Here is a 12,084-nt window from a genome sequence, read left to right as displayed (position 1 = left end):
GGCCTATAATGTTCATTGGCATTAACTAAATAACCTTTGAATAAATACAGAGCATTGAGTCAGTAAAAAGGGTGTTAGGTGCTATTAATTTTGTTCCATTGCAAAGAGTGTTTAGTAAATAAGCGACCCCTCCCCCCCCCCCAAACCAAAGTCACAAATTGAATCAAAATGAAGCCACCACAAGGCTCGAGCCTTATTATATATTTACATGTACTTCCTCATTCAGTCATCGTTATTCAAAATAACAATAATGGGGTTATAGAAAGAACGATTCATCACGAGAGTTATTTCCCCTCAATGTTTTCCTTCAATAGTGGCAGTCACGCATGAGTAACTAACAATTGATGTCTCGTCTAGGTATGGAACAGAAACAGTGCAGCATTGAACTTCCCAGTTGAAGTCCCGTGTATATAATTCTGTTCGCAAAGGAAGAACAACTGAGTTTATCGCCGAGTATTTCTGAGATGATCTCGCACTCTGCATGTTTGCAGTTTAGTGACCAGGGATAAGTTGAAATATTCAATGAAACATCCATACGGAATGGATGTACGTCATAACATGGCGCGGGGTGCGGGGATATTGCAAGGCTTGACCGCAAACTACCGGGTTCATGGTGAACTTGTCAAGATGGCGGATTTTGCTGTCATTTTCCTGGTCTTACTGACTGGCTGTTCCATCGTAGCAGGCAAGATAAAAAGCGTCTTTTTCTGTCTCAAAATGTTTATTATGACAGCTGCTAATATAAGAAACGTTACAACAAAAATTAAATAGTTTCATATCATGGCAAGAAAGAGTTTTGAAATAGATGAACCCTTGCAATGTCTAGGAAAATAACGAAAGTATTTTGTTATTATTTTCGGCTCTTAACAGGTGATGCAGTGCACATGACAATGGTCACGCCCACACCTTATGGGGCGGGGTCTTCACAGTCCTCAGCTAGCATCAGCTGTTTCCGTAGCAGTCCTGATGCAGACGTCACACTGAGCTTCGGCAGGCCATTCCAGATAGGTCTGATAGGATCTACCATACAAACATCTACCACCCTCCCTACTGGCAGTAGTCAATCAGTGAATGGACAAATAGTCACCCAGAATCTGACCTTCAGTAACGATGCCACTGGGTTGTTTTATTGTGAAGGTTCCAATAGAGGGTTTACAACGCGGGTATACAGCATCATCCACAGTGTGAATAGTACGTACATTAATGTTACAGGCCAAGACAATAATTAAGGATCGCCTTTACCTGACACAAGGGCGGATCCAGAACACAATTTTTGGGGGGGAGTCCAAAAAAATTTTGGTCCCCCCAAAAAGTGGGTCCAAAAAATTACGGCGTGGGGTTCGGATTCTAGATGCTCTGTGGTGCGATCTGAGGCAATTTCTGACCACTTCAGCCAATGTTTTTTGAGGAAAAGATGGTGGTGTACTCATTGCCTGCCTTTATTGCGATGTCACATAAAAAAATAAAAAAAATTGGTTTCGTTTTTTTTTTGGGGGGGGGGGGGTCATGGCCCCCTTTGGCCCCCCCCCCTGGATCCGCCCTTGACCTGACACACTATTAGCTCTATTGTCATGTGACAGATTGAACAAAAGCGCATCTTTAGTATTCCTCTTACCTGTTTAATTATTCATGTATTCATATAATTCGAGCGCCCTCTGTGGCCGCACGATCTTTCAAATTTACCCGCGAAGGATCATTCTGATCTCTGACGTCGGCAGAAATAGTCATCACTGTCTAATTCTGTTCTTCTATTTTGCCGACAGGTAATGATCCTTTCCATTTCTTTAGAATATCTTTTTATATTTACACTAGAACCATTTATTTAAATTAATCATACTTATTAGTATTATTACTATTGCATTTGGCTCTAGAAACTAGCCTTTTGAAGTTATTTTAGTTTGAGAGACGTAGGTTGGTTAAGGACCAGAGAGTCCCGACATTCGAAACCGATTTAGTATAATCAGATCTTCCCTTTATTCATTTTCCTTAGATCTGACTGTTATAGGAAGAGCAAGTAATGCTCCTTGCGTTTATATTGATAAGATTGTTTAATATTTGTGTTTTTGTAAGTTATTTCATCAAGCTAAAATACGTTTTCAAGATGGCGGATGCCTTGAAGGTTTTGGCGGGAACCTGCCAGTAAACGTACTAATATTTCATTATTTATATCTGTAATGTTGCCATCCACCTTTAATCTTTGGCCAAGCTACTTTAGTCGATGTTCTTTTGGCAACTATTGGATTTTTATTGCCGGTTTACTTTCATAAAATGTATAATTCCGGGAAGAAAGAAACCCGACCGGCTGCCATTTTGAATTACCTCAGCCCAAGTAGGACTTAAGTTCAAATAATAATATAGATAAGCTAGTTTTGACAATTTCATTTATCATTTAATAGTATATTTTTTAATTAATTGGGATTCTGATCTCTGACGTCGGCAGAAATAGTCATCACTGTCTAATTCTGTTCTTCTATTTTGCCGACAGATTTAAAAATAAAGCCCGGAGGCAAGTGAATCCGAGATGTTTCCACATTGATTCGATTTATACCGGTCACAGTCATATCAGTACTCTCTTGGTAAAAAAAGCTTAAAATTTGGTGTTGGAAAATAGTTAACATTCTACCAAGACTGCATTCAAACTTTCAGCCATATAAATATTGTGTAAAGGAATATGCATTTTGTTTTTAGATTAAGTAAGAATTGAAGGTAGCGCCATGCAGTCAAATCTGCATTGCTTCTGTGTGGTTCTAACAAGTTTTGTTAACTCGCCTTTCAATATTAAAACTTTCCAATAGAGACCTAGCTGATGTAGGTGAAATTCATGACCAACATTTTATTCCTTTCTTATGTAGGGAGGTTTGAGCCTGTTGATGGCCTTGTGACAAAGACGATCAACAAAGGAGAGGATGTGACTCTCGCAGTCATCACAGTTATTCCTGGTAGCTCTCCTCAATGGTATCGTACAAGGAATGGAACTGCTACTTCAGATTTCCCAAATTACACTCAGGCTAATTTCACACTGCCTTCTGCTGACGCTGTTGATGGGGATCTGTATGCTGTCATTGCATCTAGTATTGCTCTGGCTGACAATCATTTCAGTATGATCAGACTCATCGTCAGAGGTACATTTCAATCATTTCTTGCTCGTGTCTGTAATAGGTAAAAACATGTATGTCAGTTCATGTATGTTACCTGACCTCGCGTCAGGTAAGTCTTTGTTTCTCTTTTCCCCTCTGTAACAGGTATAAGGAGCATCCTCTACGTGCATGTACCTTCATTAATAATAGACCCCAGCCGATGCCACCTTTGCAAGGGTCTAACTTCCAACCACACCCTACGAAATTAATACAAAATACATTTTTTTTCGCATTTTATCATTTACATTTAAGCAAAACGTTTAAGGACACTAATCATATAATGTATAGGAATGTTTGGAATTATTTCATATGCTTGAGGCGTTCTGCATTATTTTGTGGAACCTAAGTCTTTAATTTTGTCCCATGTAGGCTGTGTTGCAGGCAAGTGGGGTCCTCCTGGCTGTGCAGGTGTGTGTGATCTGTGCTACAACGGAGGAGTGTGTGATGATGAGACAGGAGATTGCATCTGCCCACCAGGATTCAGTGGACCAAACTGCCTCACAGGTAAGTTCATTGCCTGGTCTGTCTGTCTGTCTGTCTGTCATGGTGTCTGTCGTGGTGTCTGTCGTGCTGTCGGGCTGTCTGTCTGTCGGGCTGTCGGGCTGTCTGTCGGGCGAGCTGTCGGTCTGAGTGTGTGATGTGCTACAATGGAGGAGTGTGTGATGATGAGACAGGAGATTGCATTTGCCAACCAGGATTCAGTGAACCAAACTGCCTCATAGGTAAGCTCGTTGCCTGGTCTGTCTGTCTGTCTGTCGGGCGACTGTCGGCCTTAGTGTGTGATATGCGTTATAATGGAGGAGTGTGTGATGATGAGACAGGAGATTGCATCTGCTCACCAGGATTCATGGGACCAAACTGCCTCACAGGTAAGCTCATTGTCTGGTCTGTCTGTCTGTCGGGCGGGCTGTCGGTCTGAGTGTGTGCTAAATGTGCTACAACGGAGGAGTGTGGGATGATGAGACAGGAGATTGCATCTCCCCACCAGGATTCAGTGGGCCAAATTGCCTCACAGGTAAGCTCATTGCGTTGTCTGTCTGATTGTCTATTTATAAAGTGTCTTTCAGCTTGGCGCGCTCAACGAATGTTTGTGTTCCAATGTGAGTGTATACCGTGTGTCTCTTTAAATATATTTCATGTTAATTCCACACTACTTTATTAAATAAAATTATATCTTACAGTGGCAGCCTCTTATTTGATTTTCTTGTGATTAAGGTAAATAAGGTGCTTCAAAAACCGCAACATTTAAGTATTCTTAAAATAACCTCTTGTATGTAATCACTGCTTTCTACAGCTTGTGGTATGCACAAATTTGGCTGGGAATGCGAGTTTCAGTGTGGACCTGGTAACGTCATTCAGAGTTGTACAGGGAGCCAGTTTGGTCTGCCAGACCCTTACGGAAACAGCTGCATCTCTGGTTACCATGACAGAGATTGTGATGTGGGTGAGGACGTCTCAGAACTGTATATTTAAATGTTTGATTTTCAGATCCTAATTACACATTATGTTTCACAAACATGTTTAAAATAATAATGGTTAATGTTCTTATATAACAATGCACTTCTATACAAGCCTCGGCTTCTTGAAAGTGCCTCCATGCCTTCATCTTTATTGTACATATCATGCAATTAATATTTATCTTTTCATTAATTTCAACTATTTCTTTATCCTCTTTCTATTTGTGACATTCGTTTAGGATGACACTTTAGTGTTTACATAACTGTATTATTCTTGTATCTTTATCACTGTTGAAAGTATAGGAAATAAATGTTCTGTTAATATAAAATTGCATTGAAAAAAGAATGATGATTGTAGAGTGAGAGTATAACTTGGAAAACTTTAAATTCAGAGTTTGAAGAGTTTTGTACAATTAGTTTGTACATAAATCATATTAAATGCGAAATGACTTTGTAATCGTTTTCACCTTAACTTGTATTAGATTCCGTTGATCTAGGTTATTCAACCTATTGCACTTGGATGATACTCACGCATAGTGTATTTTGTATTTCAATTCTATTCTGCTGGATCATTTGGTGCTGGATGTACCCAGACCTGTCACTGTCAGTCAGGGCAGTGTGATGCTTACATGTGTATGTGTATTTCTGTTTTAGTGTACTCTCCTGGATCATTTGGTGCTGGATGTACCCAGACCTGTCACTGTCAGTCAGGGCAGTGTAATGCTTACATGTGTATATGTATTTTTGTTTTAGTATGTTCTGCTGGATCATTTGGTGCTGGATGTACCCAGACCTGTCACTGTCAGTCAGGACAGTGTATAATGCTTACATGTGTATATGTATTTTTGTTTTAGTATGTTCTGCTGGATCATTTGGTGCTGGATGTACCCAGACCTGTCATTGTCAGTCAGGGCAGTGTGATGCTTACACAGGGGAGTGTACAGGGACGCCGAGTGGATGTGAAGCGGGCTGGAATGGCACAAATTGTCAGAGTAAGTTGCCTAATATCCCTTTTTCAAACAATGAAGATATATGTATCTGTTGTCAAGCTGAGCAGAACGATTGTCAATGCGATACCAGCTGAAAAAAAACTAGGTTGGCTTAATTGTATAGTCGCTGTCTTCATAAACACAATCAGCCATCAGAACCCTTCAGAGAGGGCGGAGACCTGCGTCACACCTAAATTGCTCAGGTCATAGACGACCTCATTTCCATTTGCCTTCAACACGATGAATCTTCTTTTGCTGCCCAAAATTGAGCTGGCTGGCAGAAGATTACGAATTCAACCATTATAATAATAAACTTTGGTCCCAAATTTAACGCCTCGAGATGAAAAACAGGTCGATAAGCGTCAACCATACCAATGTCAGGCTGTTCACATATCCATCTAAAGCTGATTCTGATCGTCACATATTTAAAGCTGTTCTGTGTGTATCATGTTCTTAATGCAATCTGCATTTCGAAAAGTCACAAAAATGAAAATATGAAAGCACAGCGATATTATTACGTGTACAAGTCTTCTGTTCTTCACGGTATCACTGACTTTGGTATAGTTTCAGATGATTGCCCTGTTGGCTACTACGGAGACAACTGTCTGAGTAAGTGTCATTGCCTCAATGACGTAGCCTGTGACAAGGGCACTGGTTATTGCAGTGGGTCGAATGGTGCATGTGCAACAGGATTTGAATGTGTGACAAGTAAGTAAAAGTAAACCTGGATAGTCTTATGCGCCAATTTCCAAAATACAGTTGGGATCACTCTGATATGTTTAGTCTGTATATACTCTGACACATTAATGTCGAACACTTTAGGAGATAATACTAAAAATGCAAATATGTCTTTACTTTCCCATGCCAGGCGGTTATGCTTTGTTTATACGTATGTCCAGTAAGTACTACGTACGGCTTTTACATAAGAATTTAGCTGGGTGTAGGCCTAATGCACACAATAACATATGTTGACGAATTGGTGATAAAATAATGGGGCCGTATATCATACTACGCGGAATTATTCCTCAAAGAAAAGATTAGCCATACTAGATGTCTCTTTCTGTACCATACATGCGGATAAGCAAGGAGACCTTCTTACCAGTACAAGTTAACTATTCATACATCTGTCAATGCCATGTTGCAAGATATTAACAAATGAAATCAGGGCTGAATTTGTTGGTGGGGGTGAAATGTTTGAGTTTTTGTGTTTGCTTGAAGCATGTGGTTTTTTTGGTATTATATTTGTATTGAAGGTCAAGAAGCATGTCTCATTGGATTGTATCCGTACCGTGGAGACTGCAGTAGATCCTGTCATTGTCGGAATAATGCAGCATGTGATCCTAACTCAAAGTACTGTGTAGGATCAGATGGAGAATGTGAAACAGGATTTCAGGCAGATATCTTAACCAACAACTGTCTGTTTGGTAAGCAAATCAGCAATAATTAGTTCCTGTTTTATTAACGGTAATTGCTCTCTTAAGAAAAGAGTTAGGCCCTAATATCAAATTGCTTGGCAATTTTGTAGACCAAAAACACACTTTGCGCGATAACCTTTGAAATTCAGTGAAGGAAGACATTGGAATAGCCTAGACTTTCAAATCTCTTATTTCTTAACCAATATAAGTTATTTCTTCGTCATTTTATTAATTGCCATAATTAAAGGAAAGTTTTTATTTTACTCTTGCAATAACAATGTCAGTTTCATAAATAGAATTTGTCACAGGGCATTATTCTAGGAATTAAATGTTGAACAATTATTTCATTGTTTCTGTTTGATGCAATTGCCAGGTATTACAGAGTTCCATCAGGCTTTATCAAAGACCAATCCAGGTCAGAATGTTGACTTCATATGTGCAGGTACATCGGGATATATTCTCTCAGCAAGCGACATCATCCTGTCCACATCTGCTGACGACAGCGATTCTACCAATTCCTTTATATCTTCTACAAATGATAATCGAGTGTTGACTAACACATTTTCTGTATCCGGACTACAGCATGGTCAGACAATATACTGTATCTTGACTCATTTATATAGTGTGCAATCTACACGAAGCTTGTCCGTTGAATTTTACGGTAGGTATAACATTTATTTGAACGTGATTTATTTCATTTTGATTGGATATTGTTATTTGAGATAATTATTAAACGTTTTCAGAGGTTGTAAATTAACGAAATCAAAGGCTGTTTCAGTAATTTTGCCGAAAAAGCGAAAAAAAAAAAAATCTTAAAAATAAGGTGACCTCATGTGCGGAGGGTCTTGCCCCCTCCCCCTGAAATATTGGCTCTAAAACCGCGCCTGCTTACATATGACAATTGATGCATTGAAAGTTTGATAGGCAGTTTTTCAACCACTATTCATTATAAAGCATAATTTATAATGGGGTATGATTTTTGGGGACTTCAGTGTTAAACTTTTATTTTATTATTAATTTCTGTTTATGGGGTTTTCGAGATATTACTGAGTTCCAAGCTTTATCAAAGACCAATTCAGCCCAGAATGTTGGCTTCAGATGCGCAGCTTATCTGGATAATGCTCTCTCGGCCTTTCTCATCATCCTTTCAAAATCTACCGATGGCAGTGGTCCCATCATTTCCTCGTATCATTCTGCCAATGTCATTGCAGACTTGACCAACAGGTTCACTGTACCTGGACTACAAAATAATGTCACCATTTTTGGCATTTTGACCTTCGCTGTTTTCACACCTACAAGACGTTTGTTGGTACAATTTAATGGTAGGAAGCGTACCGTATTATGGCACACACGTCAGTGGAACTGGAAAGCCGAGGCAAATACAACGCGGACTAGACAATCTTTAGGATGGATTGTCAAAATCAACTTATTCATCATGGCTGCTTAGCATGATTTTATGCTGCTAAGTTGTTCCTTGCCCTTCCCACAGACTCTTTCTTATTATTTGTAAGGTTATAAACATAATAGTTCTTATTTTTTCATATTACAAACTATGGTAGGCCTACATTAATTGACTCTGTTTCTTTTGTTTCAGAACTTCCTGTGCTGAGCCAGCAACCACGAGTAGCGGTGACATCGACATCAGCCACCGTCAGCTGGCAGGCATGGGATTACAATGCCATGGACACAGGAGATGGACCAGTCATTGCATACAAAGTCTACTACTCCCTTGCATCCCCCATATCATGGATGGCTGCTGATACTGTGATGGTGACAGACCCACCTCAAATTATGTACAGCTCAAATGTTCAATTATTGGAACCTAACACTCAGTACGTATTTAGCGTGGCTGCAGTGAGAGAGGGGCCAGGAGGAGAAGGGCCGAGCAGTCCTGCGACTTTAAAAATGACCCTACCTGGGCCACCACCCTCACCAACAACAGCACAAATAAAGAACCAACCAATAACTACACAACCGACTACCAGTGAAGAAGGTATTATTATGTCGAATATCGAGCATTAAGTTCGATTAATTTTGTTAGTAGTGTTTAATTTGTCGTTACGTAATATTTGACCTTGTTTAGACGGCTTTTATTCGGAGCATGTGGCGGTAATCTGCTAATTGATACTCAGTATGAATAGGGAATTGTAATATTAACGTTGTGTCTGTTTTCTGTCAGCGTCAGCTCCCCCACAACCACCCCAAGGTGGCCAGTTTAACCAAGTCCTGATTGCTGTCGTTGTCGTTGTAATTGTCGTGATTGTTGTGGGTGTGGCTGCGTGCATCTGTTTTCTGCGTCATCGAAAAAGTAGAAGACAACCTGCAAAAACTGAATCAACAGGAGGACTGGAACTGGTAGGTGTTATATCAAGATAGGCCACTGCGTGAATTATGTGAAGGGCTTGAACTTTGACTGATGCATGTCCTATACTCTTTTATGTCATGTATTATGTATTTTTCTCTTGTCATAAATAAATGTCTTCCCAATAACATCAATTCATATCTTTCATTTTCACGTTCCCTAGATATAATTCTATACGACCCACTAATGTCTTAATCAAAGGTTTTACCTTTATAAAGTTGAAATTAGGTATCGACATCATTTTTCTTTTGCTCTCCACAGACTACATATGAGAATCGGATATCTCCAGATAATGAGTATGGCGCATCAGACTATGAGAGGGTAGGTCATGATCGCCCAACATCGTACGAGGTAGTGGGTGTTAACCTCTCATCATCAACCTGTGTGGACGTAGGCCTACCATCTTGGGCACAGGAAAGGAAGATTCCATTTAAGAATATGTTCATCGGTGAAAAGATTTTAGGCAGAGGAAACTTTGGAGAAGTTCGTGACGGAGCTGTGATAGTTGGAGGAGAGGTTTCAAAAGCTGCAATAAAGACACTGATGGGTAGGTTAAATATCTGTAACTGAGCACTACGAAATATTTGAACTCTGAACCTTATCTGGTGTGGACAGCAATTGCTTCAATTCAATTTGCGTTCATTGAGATATAGTCCATACAATAACAAATTTCAATTTTTTATTCAATCTCGAATTCATCAATAAAACTAAAGATCGACAAATGTTTCATTTAATTTCATTGGAAAATTCATCACAGCAAACGCGTCAGAAAATGACCGGCAGAACTTCATGGAGGAATTCCGGACGCTGACTAAAGTTGGACGGCACCCGAACGTGGTCGGTATTCTCGGCGCTTGTCTACATGAAGGTGCGTGAAATAGTAGTGAAATAGCGGAGAGTTAATAATTTTATTATTTGTTGTATAGATTTGTGATAATGTAGGTCTAGTTGAGAAGGATAGTTTGACCATTAAAATCGGCGTCGCCGGGGTTGGGGGAGGGGGCAAGTGGAAAAGGGGGAGGGGGAAGGAAAACGAGGTGCGAAGCCATATTGCTGTGAATTTGATGGGGGTGGGGTAGGGCTAATGTTCCCCTGCCCACTCTCAGAAAATGATATATTGAAAATATGTTAACAAAAGTTTACACATTTTTTGGGACAATGTGCTTTGCCCCCCCCCCCCCCCCGCCCATGACCATTAACAATAATCGCTGAAGGAAAATGCACTTCGTGAACAAACTGACATTTTTTCTTATGCATGTAGCAAATTTATCATACACCATCTTTGTATTGTTAGAGGGTTTATCTCTCAATATAATCAAATTAAATCGCTAAAAGTAAACATTGGTCTGATAGTGAATTTTAAACGTTTTCTCAAAACCGTTCCCTAAAACCGTGACAGATATGTAGACCATTAAACTCTTTTTTTTCCTCTCAGACATTCTGTACGTGGCTTTGGAGTTCATGCCCAACGGAGATCTGCGCACTTACCTGAGAAATGCCCGATCCCTGGGGGACGATGATCAGTCAACTCTGTCTTCGGAGAAGCTGATTCAGCTTGCTTTGGATGTTGCAAAAGGAATGCAACACCTTGATGCAGTGGGAGTAAGTACAAGTCTTAGTTTTTGAGGCTAACATTATACTGCTAACGAAACCAAGGATTCTTTGAAAGCGTCCGGCCATAGATCGAATGCATTCAGCAGCCATCTTTGTGGTGTGTTTTGTTATATTGTTTGTCCCTATGCATTATTCACGTTGCTCCCACATGTGCATGTATTATTTTCTTACAATTAAAAATATGAAACACAAAGATACTTTAATACACTGTTGAATGAAAATGACAGCCAAAATGTGTTGTTTTTTTAGCTACAACCTGATGCTGCTGTGCTGGCGGGAAGACCCGGCCCACCGATCGGATTTCAAGAAACTAGTGACTCGCCTGACAAGTATGGCCGACAGCCAAAATGAACATGTGAGTGTTTGAATTGATAGCAGTAAATTTGATGCGCATAATGTCCAAGCAGCTTTCATTCATGCCTACTTCAAGTTTTGTATTGTACAGTGTTATTTGTAATATTTAGTACAAACATCAAAAATATGGTCTAACCTCGTGATTACGGTCTAAAACAACTGATTGAGAATTGAACGCATACTATGGTTAAACTGTTTTGTCTCTGCAGATGTACATGCGAATGCTGCCCAAAGCTGACAACTACATGTACTCGATTATTCGCCCCGAGCTGGATGACAACTGAATGGAGAGACAGCATCGAAACTACTCGGACAAAACTCAGACATCAGCGGAGGACGCATGCTTGTCTACAATATTTTGTACTCTATATGCTGGAGATTAAGTAAAACTGCTCGTTACTGTATATTGCAGCGCATTTTGAATTGTTTCTCGACAAGAAAATAAGTGGGACTGTTTTTACTTTGCATTCGATTGTATTTTGTCCCCAAAAAATGGCAGAATGTAATGTTGAAATATCAGCTTTTATTATACGCAGATGTCAAAACAAGCCTGACTTTTACAGTTGAATATTTCATTGCGCTGTAAATAGCTTCATGACAAGAATTAGTGACGTCAATGCCGTTAAAGAGTAATATGGTGAAATACTGGCTCATATACGCAGATGTTATTATATGCTTACACTTATATTGTTTGAAAAATATTATGATGTACAATAATTGTGGAAATGTATATGGAGAGCGTTATACAATTTTTGA

The 12,084-nt window shown here is 39.6% G+C and overlaps 1 protein-coding gene across 1 annotated transcript; it reads left to right on the top strand.

The window, feature by feature from the left end:
- Window positions 1-558: 558 nt before the first annotated feature.
- Window positions 559-11,612, top strand: LOC119736631 (tyrosine-protein kinase receptor Tie-2-like). Its single transcript, XM_038210645.1, has 15 exons — window positions 559-685; window positions 871-1,191; window positions 2,853-3,122; window positions 3,507-3,641; window positions 4,432-4,581; window positions 5,449-5,586; window positions 6,148-6,284; window positions 6,977-7,007; window positions 7,372-7,584; window positions 8,593-8,991; window positions 9,178-9,353; window positions 9,622-9,907; window positions 10,118-10,228; window positions 10,796-10,962; window positions 11,538-11,612. The coding sequence occupies exons 1-15, from the start codon at window positions 559-561 to the stop codon at window positions 11,610-11,612; spliced, it is 2,736 nt and encodes a 911-aa protein (XP_038066573.1).
- Window positions 11,613-12,084: the final 472 nt, after the last annotated feature.

Source organism: Patiria miniata, unplaced genomic scaffold, assembly GCF_015706575.1.
Source record: "Patiria miniata isolate m_02_andy unplaced genomic scaffold, ASM1570657v1 HiC_scaffold_3, whole genome shotgun sequence".
NCBI classification, from domain to species: Eukaryota; Metazoa; Echinodermata; class Asteroidea; order Valvatida; family Asterinidae; genus Patiria; species Patiria miniata.
This window is presented reverse-complemented; position numbering and strand designations above follow the sequence as displayed.